At 38.4% G+C, this 20,640-nt stretch overlaps 1 protein-coding gene across 1 annotated transcript in view; it reads right to left on the minus strand.

The window, feature by feature from the left end:
- Mapk1 (mitogen-activated protein kinase 1) overlaps positions 1 to 20,640 on the minus strand; it is an 81,986-nt gene that overhangs the window by 9,660 nt on the left and 51,686 nt on the right. The window contains exons 4-7 of the mRNA XM_076863974.1: positions 18,282 to 18,398; positions 14,291 to 14,405; positions 13,902 to 14,033; positions 799 to 908 (exon numbers count right to left, since the gene is read on the minus strand). Of these exons, the coding sequence (XP_076720089.1) occupies positions 799 to 908; positions 13,902 to 14,033; positions 14,291 to 14,405; positions 18,282 to 18,398 (474 nt within the window). The remainder of the gene's footprint in view (positions 1 to 798; positions 909 to 13,901; positions 14,034 to 14,290; positions 14,406 to 18,281; positions 18,399 to 20,640) is intronic.

Below are 20,640 nucleotides of genomic sequence, written 5' to 3' on the forward strand. Positions count from 1 at the left end.
TTTTCTTTTCCATTTTGTCCTGTAATTTTAAGATAATTCACTTGCTTCTTTCCTTTAAGAAGAGGATGTGGAGTCTTTATTTTCTATTTACATAGGCTTCAACCAGAACAATCTAAACTTTTGGCTCATGCTGAATTTTTGTTAACCTTCAGAGAATAAAGGTTAAACTGAATCCATAGAGGAACCAGAGAAGTACAGTAAGAGAACTGTCTTGGAGAGAACAAGACACCAAGTCTCTTTACAGGGATGTCTAGTCGGCTCTGAAGAGCTGCACGTCCCCCTCTGGTCACATTAAATCTCTCAATAAAACAGACTCCTGTGGCCTATCTCCAGAGAATGGCATACCAACACAGAGTTGCCAGGCACAGTGGGAACTGTCTAGACTGACTTCTCACTCAGTGTGTTGCCTTCCTTAGCAGGCTGCCAACTCATCTCCATCCTCAAGGTCAGTACATTTGTCTTTTCCTTCTCTGGACCATGACACATTGTCTCCAGCCTCAGTTCCCTGCCCTCTACATACTCTACATTTCACACTGGTGAAGCTATTCCCCGTTATCCATGTACTACCCTGGTCCCACCTATTGCAGATGACTTGGAGGAAGTCTTTTGAGGTAGAAAGGTAGGTCTTGGGGACAGGGATCTCAAACTGTGTTCCACAGTGCTTGTCCTCAAGGTAGAGGAGGTAAATATGTTGGGAGGATCAGGTATGCAACCATAACCTCAAAAGCTGAACATGGTTAGGCCTGTTGCTCACTGGTCTACATCTCTGAACAAGCAGCCAGGAGCATGGATTCTTACCTCATCACTTGGGTCATAATACTGCTCCAGATATGGATGGGCCAGAGCCTGCTCGACTTCAATTCTCTTATGGGGGTTGAATGTCAACATTTTGTCCAGTAAATCCAGAGCTACAAAGATAAAGGTTTTGTAATGTGAGAAGCAGAAGTATTCACTAAAATACTTTCCATTTAAGTAAATTGATCCATAAAAAATGAAATGAAGCATTACTGAGGGGCAAGCAGCTAGCATACTGAATGCCTCTTGTCTCTTGAAACTGTGAATGTGGGTGCTGACCACAGATTTCAATGCTCAGCAAGATGGAGTGGTTAGACAAAGGCTAAAAGTGGAAGATGAGGACACAAACTTACATTTGCCTAAAAAATGTGACATTTTCCAAATCACTGATCTGTAGTTATCGAAAGCAAAGTACTCCTTTCAGATTAACTCTGAAGTCATTTTTGCTATGGTCATTTTATCCGTCAACACAAAGAAAAGGCCTCTACAGTCATAAAAGACAATAGTCTTTTCAGGTCCTGGCTAACAGTCACGTGTGACCCACAGGCTATAGGCTTACTACTTCCTAGATGGGAGTCTTTCTGGAAGGCCCAAAGTTAAAAGCACTCTTTTGATCTGGCTAGGTGTAAAGAGTTGAGCATTTCCTTTGCATCAGAAGCCCAATAGGAGGATCAAGTGCAGATCAATGGGAATGAACATATGGGCAGCTAATGAGAAGCCTACCCTAGCCTCTGTAGCTAGTGACCACCTCAGGTCATGACTGTGGCTAAAGGGCAAGGTTAACACTGCCTGGGACAAAGGTTTGGGAAAATATGATGAGATACTTCCTGTATTAGAAGGAGTAGGATTGTACCAGGGATTGAAACCAGGGTTGTTTACCACTGAGCTACATGTCCAGCCCTTTTTATATTTTATTTAGAAACAGGGTCTTGCTGAGTTGCTTAGGGCCTCACTAAGTTGCTAAGGCTGGCTTTGAACTCAAAATCTTCTGGCCTCAGCCTCCTGAGCACTGGGATTACAGGCATGAGGAGTAGGAATTCACAAGAAAAAATAGATGCAAGAAAATACATTATTGACTGGGCTTGATGGTGCATGCCTGTGATCCCAGCAGCTTGGGAAGCTGAGGCAGGAAGATCAAGAGTTCAAAGCCAGTCTTATCAACTTAGCGAGGTCCTCAGCAACTCAGCAAGACCCTTTCTCTAAATAAAATATAAAAATGGGGCGGGGGGTGGGGGCCTGGGCCTGTGGTTCAGCAGTAGTGCACTTGCTTGGCATGTGTGAGGCACTGGGTTCGATTCTCAGCACCATATATAAATAAACAAAATAAAGGTCTATCAACAACAAACCCAAGAAAACCCAACAACAACAACAACAACCCACAAACACATGCATAAAAGAATACATAAAAATGGGCTGGGGATTTGGCTCAGTGGTTAAGCCCTTCTGGGTTCAATCTCTGGTACAAAAAAGAAAATACATAAATACATTACGGTTTTGAAGATCAGGTTACAAAAGGCTCTTCTTTTAAAAACATTTTGATTCCTTTCATTTAACAATGTTTAGACCAATGGTTTTCAACTTAAGCAGCAGGTTCTCTCTTCAAATTAAATCCTAACAGGAGGAGCTCAAAATATGGAATGGATAAAAAAGGAACTATCCGATCTTTTCTTGAATCCTAGTTCATAGACCTTCAGGCACCCCTGAAAAATTCAAGGCTCAAGTATGAGAACCTACTGCAAGTCTGAGAAACTACTAGTCAACGACAAATACAGTTTTTTTAAAAAAATATTTTCGTTTTAATTAGTTATATATGATAGTAGAATGCATTTATGAACTTTGATATATCATACATAGATGACTCATTTTTTGAGTGTACATGCTGCAGAATCATATGGGTCATGTAGTCACATATATACATAAGGTAATAATGTCTTTTTCCTATCTCCACATCCCCCCCTTCTACCTAATATAACGTTATTCTTCCCTAGTGTTCCCCCGCCACCCCACCCCCACCTTATTGTAAATTAGCATCTGCACATTAGAGAAAACATTCAGTCTTTGGTTTTGTGGGATTGGCTTATTTTGCTTAGCATGATATTTTCCATCTCCAACCATTTACTGGCAAATGCTATAATTTCACACTTCTTTCTTCCAAGCTGAGTAATATTCCACTGAGCATATGCCCCACATTTTCTTTATCCATTCATCTGCTGAGGGACATCTAGGTTAGTTCCACAATTTAGACATCTGAACACAAGTTCTTTAGAGTGTAAATTATCTTAAAACAAAACCAAAAATATGTGCAAGCTTAATGAAGTTTCTTTTCTAATAATGATTATTTCTTACTTTATTTTAAGGTGGCAATGTCAATCTTGCCCATCTCAAATTAGTACACTAAGATCTAAGAGTAGAATGGTAAAAGATCATTTAATAATCAAATGTATTTGGTACACTTTAATATTTGTGATCCAGTAGCTTACTTTCAAGAAAAGTTTTAATCATTTATTCATTAAAAAAAGTCAATCAACTCTTGAAAGTAGATCAGTAGAATGTCCAAAGTGACTGCTTGTTTACTAAATGAGGGTCAGGGAGGTATCCTGTTGCCTGAGGTTATTGTAAGGGTGTGTGCAGGGCTGGGGCTGCAATCCAGTGGCAGAGTGCTTGCTTAGTATATGTGAGGCACTGGGTTTGATCCTTAGCACTACATTAAAAAAATAAATAAAATAAAATAAAGGCATTTTGCTCATCTACAACTACAATTTTTTTTTAAAAAGGGAAAACAAAACAAGCAAAAAATGAAAGAAAGGGTATGTACGTGTGCATGTTCACATATGTTATACACACAGTTCTGACCCCCCCCCTTTCAATTTGAATGCCACCATAGGGCCAATCTCTTATATTTAAGAAAAAATAATAAATGTCATAAATGACACATTGGACATAATAAAGAGGACTTTTCTCATATCTAATAAGTGAAGTGGGTGCTGTATTTAAGGAAAAAAACCAAACAAACCAGACAATGAATTTCTACAATTCATTTCAAATTTATTTGTGTCTTTGTCTATAATCTTTTTAATACATATCTAAAATGTACTTTAGGAAATTATGGAATAATGACACTTTGCTTTATATGCTAGAAAACATTTTGGAGCAGGGATCTCCAGACAGGTTTGGCCTTGACTGAAGCAGTCTGGCCCAGCAGAAGAGGTGTTCATGCCTGCAGCTGTAACAAAGGATTTTCAGATTGGTGAGGTTTAGGAGGAGGCCCTCTTGATAGTCAAGACAATGCCACATGATGGTCAAGAACTCAGATACCTCCAGCTCAAATCCTAATTGTATCCAATACTTGGTAGATGTATGTATGAGAATTCTTAGATGTATCATGAGCTTTAGATTCCTGTTGTCAGTAATAGGTAATAAGATTTGGACCATCCCTTACCACAAAGAGCTTCCAGATACTTTCCCTATGACTTTCTTGAGAGGCAATGAAGTCATTTGGGCTTTTTGCCCAGTACTGTCTATGCTAGGAAAAGGTTGAATCTGACCACAGATTCTAACAGCACTGTTTCTAAGTTATTGGGGGGTACTTCTCCCTGGCTCAAGCTTGTTGGTGTAAGTAGTGAACCACTTCGAGGCAACTGGTATTTTGCAGCTTAAGCATTTCTAAAACAGATCTGTTAGCTCTTTCTAGCTAAATCTTAGGACCTTAAACTTCCAGATAAAAATTTCAAAGGAAGGTAGCTTTTCTCCCCCTACTTGAAAAATAACTGAATCTCAGCTTTCTTTTATTGCAAGTGCTATTTCTGCATTATTCACAGCTACCAAAGGAGAAAAGGAGAGAAATGGGAAGCAGCTGGCAGGTGCTGATCCCATAGTCAGAGTGCTGGGCCTCCTCCTCCCACGCTACACAGCAATCTGCTGGCACCATTCACATACTATGAATCATGGTTCCCTGTGTGCATGCTTACTTGGGAGCAGGTTTCTTTCCCCTGAAAGAATGGAAGTTCCTTTGAGGCTGGGAGTACATCTGACCATGATACATGACTCTCCTTAGTGTCCTCCCAGAATCCCATATTTGTCTTAAGTTTAAAGGATACATAGCAATCTGGCCTCCATCATTCTCTTCTATTTATTAGCTCTTTTCCGCTCCTCGGCAGATCCTGAGCAGGCCATTTGCCTGGCTCTCTACAGTACCTCTTCACCTACTCAGCAAAAACTTTGATCCTGGATCAATGATGCAAACTGTCACTTTTATGCCCAAATGAAGGTTCTGGGCAAGAACCTTCATTTTCAGAGAAAATGCCCAAATTGTACAAACTCTGCCTCAGCAACCCCAATTCTCAAACCTTATGATCTTAGAACTTCTTATAACTCAAAAATTACTGAGGATCAGTTTTATTTTACACCTCCCCCCCCTTTAAAAAAGATATCATCTTGCTATGTTGCCCAGTCTGGCTTTAAGCTCTCAGTCGTCCTGCTTCAGCCTCCTGATTAGCTAGGAATTCAGGGGTGCACCACTGCACCTGTCCTCAGAATCAATTTTAAAAAGCACTTAGCTCAGCTCACAGCTCAAGTAACTATACCAGCACTTTTCCTTGTGAAACCATTCCATATGTAGCACAGAGCTCAGAGAGACACGTATTGAGGATGGTGTCTAAAACAGTGAGCACTCTTTACTGTTTCACATCCTCTGTGCAATTGGTGTTGATTTTAGCTGTGAGAAAATTATATGTGTGGAGCCTGAGGCCTACCCTGGTGCCATGGCCTTGTCCTGGGCTGAGTTGCTATAGTCCTGCTCACTGCTGCTTTGGTTCCATGAATGTAGATAGCATGGCAGAGCAGCAGTGTAAAGATGGCTTGGTGCAACTGTGAAAACAGTTTTAACTTCATGAACACCTGGAAAGGATCCTGGAAACTTCAGGTCTAAGTAGCAAATATCAAGAACAATTATGTTGTGGGTCTGGGTTGTGGCTCAGGGGTAGAGCACTTGCCTAGCACGTATAAGGCACTGGGTTTGATCCTTAGTACCACATATAAATAAATAAAATAAAGGTATTGTATCCATCTACAATTAAACAAACAAACAAACAATTATGTTATAAAAATTCAAGGTTTTCCATTTCATCAAGGCCGTTAAGAACTCCAAGAAAGTCCTGATCAACTCCTTCCTCTATTCTAACAGTGGGTTCATCTTGTATGGCTTAAATTATGGCCTTCCTTCTTATCAAGTGACCCTCACTACTTTCAACAGATGTTTCCAAGGAAAAACTGAGAACCCCAGAGGTAATATTCCTGGACTTCCCCTATCCTCACCAACAATTCCAAGAGGAGAATTTTTTCCTATTCAAAACCATTTCTCTCCTATGAGTGGTCTGCCCCAGCCGAACCAGTCATTTCTACTTCCACTTTCCAAATTTTTCACTCCAACTCTTGTTTTTACTAATCTTATTGGTCACCAACTACTCCATAGTTGGAAAACCAACTTACATTTTTCAGTTTATATCTTGCCAGGTATTTTTTTTTTTTTGTTTATTTGTTTTTTTGCTGCATGATGCTGCTGTGTAGTCCACTTTCTTTTTTGGTACTGGGAACTCAACTCAGGAGGTGTTTTGCCACTGAGCTATATGCCTAGTCCTTTATAGTCTTTATTATCTACCTATTTATTTCAGTATCAGGGATTGAGCCCAAGGGTGCTTAATCACTGAGCCACACCCCAGCTTTTTTTATTTTGAGATAGGGTCTTGATAAATTGTTTAGGGCATCGATAAATTGCTGAGACTCATTTTGAACCTGTGAGTCTCCTGCCTCAGCCTCCCCAGTCACTGGGATTATAGGCATGTACCACCATGACTGGCTATATATATATATATTTTTTTTAAAAAATTTTGAGACAAGCTCTAAGGTCCTGAGGGTCTCGCTAAGTAGCCAAGTCTGGCCATGAACTTGCAATCCTCCTGCCTCAGCCTCCAGAGTCTCTAGAATTAGAGGTTTACAGGTGTATGCCATTGTGCCCAGCTATCCTTTCTTAAAATGCCATCTTCTGTTTCTATGAAAACATATGACACTTTTTCTTTGCTTTGTCTAGTCTTTCTATATATTTTAAGGGGTTCCTATTTCTATCCCATTGCCCACTGAACGTTTGTTTTCTCCAGCTTCTTATAGTATCACTCTTCTCTCTTCTCAAATCTCTTATATAAAAGGTCATGGGTTAAATAACTCTCAAAGCTGTCATTAGTTTAGGGTGGCCAAGCTTTAGATGAATAAATACAACTCTCTGTAGGTAAAAGAAGAGGATGTAGCCTATGTTCCTATTTACAAATAATGCATGAATCTAAGTGAGCATTAACAAAGTTCATAAACTCTTCAAACAGGTTATTTGAGAAATGGAGATAAGATTTCTGACATGAACTGCATTTTGTTATTTATTTATTGTTAAATATTTTGTGGTTGTAGATGGACACAATACCTTTATTTATTTATCTTTGTGGTGCTGAGGATCAAACCCAGAGCCTCATACATGCTAGGTGAGTGCTCTACCACTGCGCTATAACCCCTGTTGTTGTTGTTATTATTATTATTATTTTTAAGAGAAAGAAAGATAGTATTTCTCACCCTTCTTCAAGATGATGGTCATGTGTTGGTTTTACCTGCTAGAGTTCACTGCCTCTGCAAGTAAGCTGTGTTTGCTATGAGGGAGCTCATGGGCTTGCCCATGTTCCCTGGCTGCGTTGTGGGAATGGGGACACTGTTTGGCCATTCAGCTGAGTTCCCCGCTTGGCCACAATGACTGGTCGGGGCATCTAAGCTGGGCACAAACAGGCAACTGAGATCAGTCCCAAGACTTAGGCTAAAACAATCAGGAAAACAGGTCAGTTTTCTTCAAGTTCTTGTTATGTGAAACTGAAGAGGCAGGCCTCAAATACCTAACCATCAAACCTGTCCTGAAGTTCCCTTACTCTAGCACCAAATGGTGGCTCCCTGGTTTGAACTCAGGAGGCAGATTCCAGACCACTGGGCAAATGGTCCCTTCCATGTAATAGGATAGGAATCCTTAAATGTTACTTAGTTTAACTACTGTTCAAACCTAACAGTCTAATTTCTCCTAAGTTTTAAACTTTAAGGTCACAAAATCTATTCTCTTTCCTTCATGTTTGTTTGATTTGTTTTTAAAGCTCATGAAGATTGGGCTGGGGATGTGGCTCAAGCCGTAGTGCGCTCTCCTGGCATGCGTGTGGCCTGGGTTTGATCCTCAGCACCACATACAAACAAAGATGTTGTGTCTGCCAAAAACTAAAAAATAAATATTAAAAAATTCTCTCTCTTTAAAAATAAATAAATAAATAAATAAATAAATAAATAAATAAATAAATAAAGGTATTGTGTCCATCTACAACTAAAAAAGATTAAAAAAAAAAAAGCTCATGAAGATAGTCTTTCTTCTTTTAGTGATCAGAACAACACCAAATACTCTAAATATTGTTAGTTTTTAGATTTGCTTTTTTTAAAAAAACGATTTAATCATCTATTATTTTGAAATTCATTTTTATGTGTGAGTAATGATTTAAATTGATTATCTTCCAAATAGCAATTCACCAGCCTAGCACCATCTGCTGAATAATAATCATTTCTTCCCCCTCACTGGAGTCATTTTGGAGAAATATCTTAGTTAAGATTCCTTTGAAGAAAAATTTACAATACTACTGGCTCAAGGGACTCAGCAATCAAAAATTACTAACAAATATGTGAAAAATGTTCAATCTCTTTTAATTAAAGATGAACAAGTTCAATGCCACCCCCATCTCCATTTGGTTGGCAGATCCAAAAGTTCAATACTCAGAAATGCTGGAATGAAAGATATGGGACAGAATTGCCAAAATGCCCTCTGCAGAGACTCAACCAATTTACACTCTACCAGCAAGCTGTCTTGAGAACATCTTTTCCTCACAGCATTGACCACCCAATGTGCTATCAAACTCTTTGACTTCTGCTCTTGTGATGAGTGGGGTTATTAAAAACAAAAGGAATTACCGATATTTCAATGTTCATATTTTGTGTGAGTAAAAATGAGTGGCTTTTCCCCATATTTAAGAGACATTCCTTTTTTTTTTTTCTTTTTGGCGCTCGGGGAGGGGCGGGGGCAGCGGCGGCGCAGGTGTCCTGGGGATTAAACTCAGGGGCACTCAACCACTGAGACACAGACAGGGTCTTACTGAGTTACTTAGCACCTCAATTTTGCTGAGGCTGGCTTTGAACTCGCTAACTTCCTGCCTCAGCCTCTTAAGCAGTTGAAATTACAGGTGTGCAGCACCACGCCTGGCTTATATTCCTTTCTGTGAACTATCATTAACTAGACTTTCTTTTGAGTTCCTTGAGGTCTTCCATTCATTTTCTTAATTTACTTTCATATTTGATACAATCTGGACTATCAGTTTTCTGCAGGCCAGTCCTTTATCTCTTTGTTACTGGTTCTATGTCTAGGGCCATAGAAACCTTGATGGCACAGAACAGACACCCATATTTATTATTAAATGAATAAATTCAAATATTATAATAAAACTACAAACAATTTAAGGGCATGCTAATTGTGGCATGAAGTCTTTGCAGTTTCTCCTACCAGTGGGAATATTTATTTCCCCATCACTTGAATCTCTTTTGACTATGTGATTTACTCTGACCCATTGAGTGAGGCAGATTGCTATTCCGGGACCTGCTCTCAAAAGACCTTGTAGCTTCTGCTCTTGCTCTTGAATATTTTTGTTATCAGGAGAAGAAGCCTAGACTTGTTTACATGGGATGAAAGAACAACAACTGTGAGGAAGAAGACCAATGGCAAGATGTGGTAAGGTCACCTTGGACCACCCTACTGGAGGGGAGTCAGCAGACCCACTCAGCTATACCAGTCTAAGAAACTCATAGCTGTTGTTTCAAGCCCCGAATTTTGGGGTGGTTGTTATGCAGCAATAGATAGCTCATGCACCAACAGATAGGTCATGTGAACTTCAATGTTCAGTATGAGACTGATTAAGGACATTTATGGGTCATCCTTACAAGTGAACGCTCTTTATAACTACATATATGGAAGGATCTTCAAACTTTACACCTACAAATGCTAGAAGAGTGGACATTCACACAATCCTGACGTGGGTACTATTACAAATTCTATTTTATAAGTAAGAAAATAAGGCCCTGAGAAGTTGAGTGAGTAGTTTCCCTAAAGGTCATACAATTAGTAAGTGGCTAGGCTGTGGATTAAACCCAGGAGGTATGGCTGCAAAGCCTGGGCTCCAAACATATGATGCTCTACTGTTCTCCTCTGTACCACTAACTCCTATTTTTCCATTTTCTTCATTCTATTTCTATCTTTTCCCTGCATCTGTGTTATATTCATCCAATACTTACATTTCAAAATTAATTTCCTAGATTTTAGTGGTATTAATTTGTACTTTCATGAACCAATCTCAAAGTTCATGACCTTAAACTAAGGAAAATAAGCATTAAAAAAAGAGCTGGGTGCAGTGGTTTAAGCCTGAAATTCCAGTGACTCAGGAGACGGAGACAGAAAGATCGCAAGTTTGCCTCAGTAATTTAGCAAGACTCTGTCTCAAAACAAAAAACAAAAGGGCTGGGAATATAGCTTTAAGCACTCCTGGGTTCAATACCCAGCAACGCCCACCCTACTAAACAAACTTCAGAAATAATTTAATATGAAACACGACTGACAATAGAAGAGTGAAGAAACAAACAAGAAGTGGAGCCTGGAGTTGGTCTATTATCAGAAAATCTTATTATGTAGTTTTTGTTAGGTATGCACCTCCTTTTAAAAAGGTGACTCAGGAAATAACATCTAAATAGGCAATTGTTATATGTTGACACATATATGTACACATGCACATACATATGTACTATATATAGTATATATATACACATACATATAGATAAAATAGCAAAAATTAGAAAAAGCTGAGTGCGGTGGCACACACTTATAATCCCAGTGACTTGGGAGGCTTAGGCAGGAGAATCCCGAATTAAAATCCAGCCTTAGCAACTTAGCAAGGCCTCAAGCAACTCAGCAAAGCCCTATCTCCAATAAAATATAAAAAAGGGCTAGGGATGTGGCTTCGTGATTAAGCCCCACTGGGTTCAATCCCTGGTATAAAAAATAAAATAAAATAAATCAGAAAAAGCTAAATATCCAACTAAAGTTTGAATAGAAATAATACAAAACCATTAAAGATAAGCCAGATCTATGTATTAAACATGGAAGAGTATTCAAAACACAATTCTATTAACAGTGCTATTCAAGAGCTGCTTCTAAAATAATTTTTATCTTCTCAGTTAAACAGTCCTATAATTTTTTGAATTTTTACAAAAAAATGTTAATTTTAATAATAATAATAATTTTTGTGGTGCTGGGAATCAAATCTAGAGTTTTGTGCATGCTTGTGGCAAGCACTGTACCACTGGCTATAGCCCTACTAATTACTTTTTTTAAGTAAATTTTAGGTAAAAATACACATATGTATATAGAAAGAGTAGATTTGGAAAGATAAATAACAAAGTACTGGTAAGCTGCTATATCTCAGGTTCATCATTCAGATTACCTATCACACTTAAAAGAACCTGTGCTTATATTGTGCCTGCCTATATAATCCAAGATAACTTCCCTGTCTCAAAGTCAATGGATTTGCTTTTAATTACATCTGCAATTCCCCTCTGCCATGCAACCAAACACACTCAGATTCATGGACATCTTAGAATGGGGAGAGTCATTACCTATCTACCATATTTTTATACTGGTACAAAATTAAAAAAAAATAGCTAACTAATATTTTTACCAGAGACATGTAAAATGAGAATAAAAGACATTAAGATTATTAAAGTCAACCCTAAATTATACAAAGGATAAAACTAATGTGTTACTTAAAAAAAAAAAAAAAGATGGGTATTGAATCTAAGAAAATTTCAACTAAGGTAATGAGAATTCTGTCCTATTTTTTTTTTCTCTAAGATTACTAGTTTTAGTGTGGGAGACCAACCTCACACATGACTGAGTCACACTCCCCGGCTGGGTGTTGAGGCGCTCAGTCACAGAAATGTGGCAGAGCTTTCCCCACCCTTCTTGGGTTCGAGGGTTGGTGTCTCGTGCATGGGTGTGTCTTGCTACAGCACCATGGGTGAAGCTATGCTCACCTGTTCCTTTGTAATATAACCCCTTGACCTGTTTAGGATAGAATCTTCCATGGAATGCCTTATGTGTGTCCTCTTCTCTTACTGTGCCTTTGGGTGTGGCCTACCCAGATGTCAATCAACCTGTTGACAGTGGACATCATGAAGATAGACTCAGTCCCCTGAAACCTGACCCCTTGCCTCACTTGAATAGCTTCTCCTCAATAAAAGGGGTCAGCGCATGCTCTCGCTCTCTTTTCCTGCGGACCCTTAAGGTCAGAGGAGCCGTCACAGCTACCCCAAAGAAAAAGGTATTTGTGTCTCTTGGGTGGTTATTTTGCACAGCCCAGTTAGCCCAGTTCAACTGGAGTGACCCCTGAGCCTTTTAGTCGCAAGAACTGAAACCCGGCATTTTAGGTCTTATATTTAGGTCTAAGTTCCAATTTTAGGGATTTTTAATTGTTGTTTTGCTTTTTGCACATGATCGTCTTTAATTGTTCCAGCACCATTTGGTGAAGCGTAAGATAAATAATGAGATGCTCAAGTGCTTTCTAAATCTCAAATGTTTCAAGCCGAATGTAGACAAAAGGCCACATACTCTATGATTCTATTAATATGACATTCCAGAAAAGGCAAAACTATAGGGATAGACATCAGATCAGTGACTGCCAGAGACTGGGGAAAAAACTGACCCCAAGAGGGCACAGGACACTTTTAGTGATGATGGAACTATTCCATATATTGATTGCAGTAGTGGTTAACTTAAAAGTATACGTTTGGTGGGGCTTAGAGTCCTAGTTCAGTGGTAGAGCACATGCCTAGCACATGTGAGACACTGGGTTTGATCCTCAGCATGAGATAAAAATAAAATAAAGGAATTGTGTCCATCCACAACTTAAAAAAAAAAAGTCTACATTTGTTTAAACTCAGAAGCCTGAACAACTAAAAAGTGTGAACTTTGTGTAAATTATGTTCCAATTTACCTGACATTAAAAATTATCAAAAGAGTCAGGTAATGACCTGTAATACCGGCAGCTTGGGAAGCTGATTGCAAGTTTGAAGCCAGCCTCAGCAATTTAGTGAGACCCTAAAAATATAAAATGAATATATAAAATATATACATAAAATATAAAAATGGGCTGGGGATGTAGCTCAGTGGCAAAACATCCCTGGGTTCAATCCCCAGTAAACGTGCCCCCCTGCCCCCCCGCAAAAAAAAACCCTAACAATAACAACAAACAAAACCAAATGAGAAGATAAAAAGATTATAAGGTTGAAAATATCTGTTCCTAAATCTGAAATACTCCAAAATCTGAAATATTTTGAATACCAACATGATACCACAGGTGGAAAATTCCACACCTGACTGATCTCGTGTGACAAATCTCAAAGTATAGGCGCACTAAAAATAATGTATAAAATTACCTTCAAGCTGTGTGTATAAGGGGTACTAAAACATAAATGAATTTTCTGTTTAGATGTGGGTCTCATCTCCAAGATATCTGTCATATTTATGTAAATACACACACCAAAAAATCCAAATCCCAGATACTTTTGATCCCAAACATTTTAGGTAAGGGATATTCAACTGTAATTTGTTTTGTAGGTTCCTAGACTTTCTGAGCCCTGAAGATGTGAACATAATCATAATAGCAGAGAAACCAAAATGTGGAAAACCAGAGTCATCCCCAGAAAGGAGATATAGCTCAGTGGCAAAGTGCTTGCCTAGCCTGACTCAGACCCTGGATTCCATCTCAGCAAGGCAGGAGTGGTGGGCAATAAAGTATAAGAAACACTTTTTAAATAAAGAGTTACCCAAGAGCCAAAGGCTGATTTTTTTTAGGATAGTGACCTAACACTTTAACAAATACAACAAACAGACAAACATGAAGTTAAGCCAGGGGTTGGAGGGGCGGGGAGACAATCAAAGTAAAATTTACCTTTAGAGTCAGCATTGGGGAACAGCCTGTTCCATGGCACCTTATTTTTGTGTGGAAGAGAAAGCAAATAGTTTCTAGCTTTTAAATTTATTATACAATTCAGGTCTTCCTGTGATGGGGATCCAAGAATACCTAATGGATAAAATAATTAGCTGTTAATTACCAAGATTAAAACAAACAACTGCACACCACCAGCTATGGGACAGAATGAACCCTGGTACTACTTTATGTCTTCTCGTCACCAACCTTACCTTTCTTAATGAAAAAGATTTTTAACATTTTAAATCAGAGAAGATAAAAACCTCATGTCTATCATGGGTTTCAATTATCAGAACTCTTTTACAGTTAATGATGTGAACTTTGATGTAAACTGTGCTCAGGAACCTTACCCAGAATGTGGTTCAGCTGGTCGAGATAATGTTTCCCTGGAAAGATGGGCCTGTTGGACAGCATCTCTGCCAGGATGCAGCCCACAGACCAAATATCAATGGACTTGGTATAGCCCTGCAGCAGAAAGGGAGAAAAGGCTAAGAATGATATCTGCTGTTGCAAACAACATGTTGAGATTTCCCTATGTGACAGGCACATGGCTGTTAAAGAGTTTTGAGATTCTCCTTTGATTCTAAAATTGAGTAACAACACTGAAAAAAACAAATAATAATTTGGCTTTCATATGAGATGCCAAACAACCAAGATCACTTAAATTTCTTTTTTCTATAATATTATCATTAAACTGGAATTTCTTTTTTTTTTTTTTTAAAAGAGAGTGAGAGAGGGAGGGAGAGAGAATTTTTTTTTAATATTTATTTTTTAGTTATCGGCGGACACAACATCTTTGTTTGTATGTGGTGCTGAGGATCGGACCCGGGCCGCACGCATGCCAGACAAGTGCGCTACCGCTTGAGCCACATCCCCAGCCCTGGAATTTCAAAAGTATACATCAGTCCTTTAAAAAAATATTTGAAAGAGAGATTCAAAATTTTTTATAATGGGAGCTGGAAAAGAAAAAAGTCATGACATTTATTGTTTTAGGATATTTGTGGCCCATCTATTCATTTTTGTAAACCTGGAAGTCAACTCAAAAGAAAGATCATTGCGGTACTCTTAGAATGTCTAGCCATCTTGCAAATCGTATTAAAAAACATCATGTTGAAAGGACTAGGGGATGTCCAGCTCAGTGGTATAGTGCTTGTCTAGCATGCATGAGGCACTGGGTTTGATTCCCAGTACTGAAAAAACAAAAACGAAAACATCAGGTTGAAAAACTGTGATCTCTGGGGGAAAAAAGAGTGTGCTGCCTCCAATATTCTCATCTCCTTTCTGAGTTATAAAATTTCTCTTAAAGGAAGTCTATTCAAAGTCATAGATGAATTCTGTCTAAATCATAATAGTATCAAACAACAACAACAAAAACAACAACAACAACAACAAAAAGTTCCAAGGAATGAAAGCTGAATTTTATGAAAAGAAAAAGTTGCTTCTGGTGATAAGTAGGAGATCTGTAGAAATAATAATAGAAAAAAAAAATTAAGTCAAACAGTTGAAAATTTAGGTTAAGAATGAAATCTTTTTGGAAAATCAAATAAAAAACAGTGATAAGATTTACAGCTATGATAAGATGGGTCTGAATTTTAAAATAAGTCTAAAATTATTATAATCTATAATAGTTTTTGCTTTGGGCCAAATCTAAACAAAGGTAAATATTGAAAGTACACACAAAAAAATAAATAGCTAAAAAAGGGAGAGATGGCTGCTCCAGGTCTGGGGCAGGGCAAGTACAAGGTGACCCCAGAGCATCTAATGCCAGAAAGCAAGGAAGTACCAGATGCTAGTGCGAATGTCAAAAGCAGCTCTTACCTGCCATGCCTAGCACATGTGAGGCACTGGATTCGATCCCCAGCACCATTTTTTTAAAAAATAAATAAACAAAATAAAGGAAGAAGAAGGAGAAGGAAGAAGAAGGAGGAGGAGGAGGAAGAGGAAAAGGAGGAGAAAGAGGAGGAGGAGGAGAAGGAGGAAGAGAAGGAGAAGAAAGAAGGAGAAGAAAGAAGAAGAAAGAAGAAAGAAGAAGACAACTTTAAACAAACTATTTCCCCACAAACTATTATTATAAAGAGGGTAATGATAATCTGATTGTGGAGACCTGGAGGATACCATCTTAATCAAAAGAGCAATGTGACCATTACCAATTATTTGGCACAAACCAGCTGTGCCTTCTGATACTAGGCACTTAGAATACAACATTGCTTTTGTGGTATTTGTGCCAAAAATCCAGGACCCAAAACTGCACAGCATTCTGCAAAATAATTGATCTGCATTCTTCAAAAAATGGCACTGAATTAATGTTGGTATCTTAAATATGCTAAAGTATCATGGCTGTGAGGAAGAGTATTCCATTTTTAGGGGTATTAATAATGCCCTAAATGGTATGGAAATAAGGTGTTGGTGAAGTGTCAGATGGCATGTCAAAAAGAAGGGAGAGGAGTGAGAAAGAAAAGAGAGGGAGGGAGAGAAGAAGATGGTAAGATGTTTAGTTGTTGCAAGCTCAGATTTAAAAAAAAAAAAAAAAAAAAAAACAGATGGCAAGATGTTAATAGCTGGTAGATCAAAGTAAAGGTACATAGGGTATTCAATATCCTTTCAATTTTTAAAAATATGTTTGAATATTTTTTAAGTTAATGAAAAAAAAGTGAATACCCTGCTAGAAGGAACATTCCCAGGGGCTAGAGATGCTGCAAATAAAGATTTTACAGTTTTCACTGTAGTAACTCTGCAAGTAGAAGGGAGTGTTGGGCATTTGGAAGAACACAGAGCTAACCCTACCATTTTTGGCTACTTCCCCATGGATGGTAACCGAAAAATGAAGGCAGTATAGGACACTCAAGATCAAGAAGCCACCATGATAAAGATCTACCACACCAACCACTGTCTTTTACAACCAGCAATGTACACTGCATACCAATGATCCTTGTCTGGAATGGCTGTCATGTGGCCCATCAAAGAACGAACCTGTGTGTGGGATTATTTGTAATACAGAGTTACAAGAGAATCAACACAGTATTTTCTTCTTTGGAACACCTGTTACACCAAATCCTTCTTTATGATACAATTTCTTTTAGTGGAATTTTGCTTTTATAATGAAAAAATGTAGGATATCAAGAATATCTGCTGGAAACAAATTCCATTTCCTCACAAAAGCATTTAATAGCTTATCTCTACACATAAAGAATGGAGGAAGACAATGGAGCCCACAAGCTAATTAGACCTGTTCATTTCCTAAGCCTCTCAGGACTATTTCTGGTTGCTGGGCCTTAGACACAATGCCCAATATGAATTCATATTATTTTCTTCATGTTATATTTTCTTGTTCTTTAAGAATCTCATAATCCTGTGATATTAGGTATAGCTAATATGTCAGATCTATTTATACTATCCAATTTTGAAAACTTTTCCACATACTATTTGCAGATAATCTGTTAAAAATACTGAACCTAATCTCCCATAGCTGTCCTCAATTTTGCCTACTGATTCCTAATTCTAACTAAGAATATTTCACTTTTTCCTTTTTTTTTTTTTTTTTTTTAAATTTATTCCTTTAGTTCTGGCCGGACACAATACCTTCTTTTTATCCATTTTTATATGGTGCTGAGGATCGAACCCAGAGCCTCATACTGGCCAGGCAAGCACTGTACTGCTGAGCCTCAACCCCAGCTCACTTTTTCTGGCTTTTGTAAATGCATTCAATCATTTCTTATGACCAAGAGACAGGCCTTGTCAACAGAGTTCGTATAAAACCTCTATGTACTCTCCCTAGCCACCTTGGAGATGTAGAGGAAATATTTCATTTGGAAGCAGGACTATATAGTTTTTAAAGACTCCATGAGAGTTCTTAAATGGAAAGAATAACAAATCATACTATTATTTTGCTGAGGAGACATTTTTCATTAAGAGATATATCTGACTTTTATAGGACAGCCCTAGTCTGTGTTCATAGAAATACAGATTACCGTAACTTCTGAAAAAAGACAGCCTGAATGCGCCTTGGCAGCAGTAGGTGTGAAAGTTGCCACAGAAAGGACTGCAGGAGGATGAACCAAGGTGAGGAACACAGACCATTTATGGTAAATGTGACTGGAGATGAAACCCTCTGACTCTCATTAGGCCAGCAATACTTCAGCTGAGATGGAAAGGGCAAATTCCAATGTCCAGGAATTCAATGCTGAAGAAGAGATTAAGATAGCACCTTGGCTCTGGGCCTATGTGGGCTGGTCAGACAGGACAAGGCTTAACCCAAGCTGAGGCTGGAAAGGGAGGCTTACAGTCACACATTCAGAAAGTTCTCTTACTTCTGATTTTCTTTTTATGCAAACAGGTCCTTACCTTGGAATTCAACATAATTTCTGGAGCCCTGTACCAACGTGTGGCTACATACTCTGTCAGGAATCCTGTGTGATCATGATCTGGATCTGCAACACGGGCCAAGCCAAAGTCGCATATCTAAGATAAAAAAAGTGACATGCCATTATTAGAAATTCTAATCAGCTTGACATCAAAACATAACATTAAAAGTAAAAAAAAAAAAAAAAAAGACAACAGTAATAATAAGTACTTGCTATCATACTGTGTCAGACATTTTGCTGGGAATTTTTTAATCCTTCCAATAACCTGAAAAGTAGCGATGATTATCCATGTGCTAAAGATTAGGAAACAGGTTACAGGGCCTTTTTAATAGTCAATTTCATTATCTGCTTATCACACAACAGTTTTGCTTAGGTACTTGACAAATTGTTTTGGGTAGTCATCAAATCCATCTAGAGTCCTTTTTCAGCCCCATACTACTAGAGCTCCTGTGATGAGCTCTTTAATGAGCACTGGGACTTAACTTTCTTAGGCTCCATTTCCTATTAGTCTTCTACTTAGTCCAAGAATGTTGGTATTTCTCAAGATTCTTTTCACTTCCTTCCCCTTTCATGTAATCAAATCTTTAAAAAGTTTTTAAATTTCTAAAGCTTCAAAAATTTCATGTATGGAAGATATACTATTTTCTTTTTAAAAAGATACCCAGTTTCTCATTTTCTTCTCACTCTCAGAAGCACCTCCTAGACTTTCATCATCTTGCCATCTAATACCGTGCTGTTACTAGGGACTAGCTATTTCAGCAAACTCTAATGTATATAAACATAATGTATTTTATCCATAAATGCAGGATATTTTAATTCTTTGGCCTCTGGGAAACTAATGAGAAAGAGAGGGAGGAAGGAGATAGACACATAGACACAGGAGAGACAAGTTAACAAAGATGGGCCAGAGTATAGGAGAAGGTAGCCTAGAAGACATAGATTAATATGGAAGCTTACTTCATCAAGTCATCTAAGAAACAAGGGCCCAAACTCAGGCTAGAGATAACAGGGTCAATGAAGAAGGGACAAATCTAAGAGACATCTGTAGGACATGGGAGTTTAGCAGAATAGCAGATATCTGTTTAGATATCTCACAAATGAGTGCCTCAATAACTGAAAGATTTGGAAAGATCTCACTTACTTCACAAATATCTTCCTCTGGTCATCCCACCTTGGAGGCTGGCATTGTCAGTATTAGCGATAGGCTCTCTTGCCTGCTTCAACTAGAGCATCCAAGGAAATGCCCATCTGAATTGCATAATTTCCCTGTCTTTGACACACTGTCACTTCATTACTAAAAGGAGCAGACAGCACATCTGCTGTCCCAGTGACTCTTCCACATATTATTTTCCATATGGACTCTCACATGGTGAAGTGGTGAGAAATATTGTCTTCTGTAATTCTGATCAACTCCAGTCACTGCATTCTTGCAATCTACGTAACCTTCAATGTAAATCCTGGGACTCTCTTCTCAGAAATGGCCTCCTTGCCAATGATATTAGACTCATCAATAGTCACAGGCCTCTCAAGGAGATCTAGCTGAGGAACAGCCATGAGCTTTCACAAGGCCTTTTACATGCTAGGTAAGTGCTCTACTACTGAGCTACATCCTAGCCTCAGTCATAAGCTCTTGAGAGGGAACATATTTGAATTCTAAATTCTGCTTGACCATCTGAAGGCTTTCAATATATCTGAATCTCATTTGTTTCTTTTGAGCCTTTTCTACCAATTTCTCTGAAGCAAACTGCAGGAAGTTTTTCCAGTACAACACTCACTAGCAACATGAACCAACAAACAGAAGTAATGAATGACTGATTTCTTCCATGTCTAAAGAGTGCCGAGTCTTCATTTGCAATGTTGGACTACTGCTAATTCATCCTAGTTTTGTGGCTTGAACTTTTTTATTTTTAGGTGGACACAATATGTCTATGTGGTGCTGAGAATAGAACCCAGTGCTTCATGCATGCTAGGTGAGTGCTCCACCACTGAGCCAGAACCCCAGCCCTGGCTTGAACTTTTCAATGTATGTGTGATCCAGTTTTTCTCAAATCACACAACAAATCCGGCATAGATTAAAAAAATGTATGAAATCCACAGATCAATAATGTTAAGTACTAAAGTGAATGTTTCTAAATTCCTCTAGGACTTTGGAAAGATGGAAGTTGTATTTTAGAAGGCTTGTTAAGATTCTTTAATATCTATGAAGACAAGGATAATGAATGCTATGAGTGTGTGTGTGTGTGTGTTTGTGTGTGTGTGAGAGAGAGAGAGAGAGAGAGAGAGAGAGAGAGAGAGAGAGAGAGACTGCCTTGCCAATATAACCCACCCGACTGTACTTC

This window comes from Callospermophilus lateralis, chromosome 1 (genome assembly GCF_048772815.1).
Source record: "Callospermophilus lateralis isolate mCalLat2 chromosome 1, mCalLat2.hap1, whole genome shotgun sequence".
In the NCBI taxonomy this organism is placed as follows: domain Eukaryota; kingdom Metazoa; phylum Chordata; class Mammalia; order Rodentia; family Sciuridae; genus Callospermophilus; species Callospermophilus lateralis.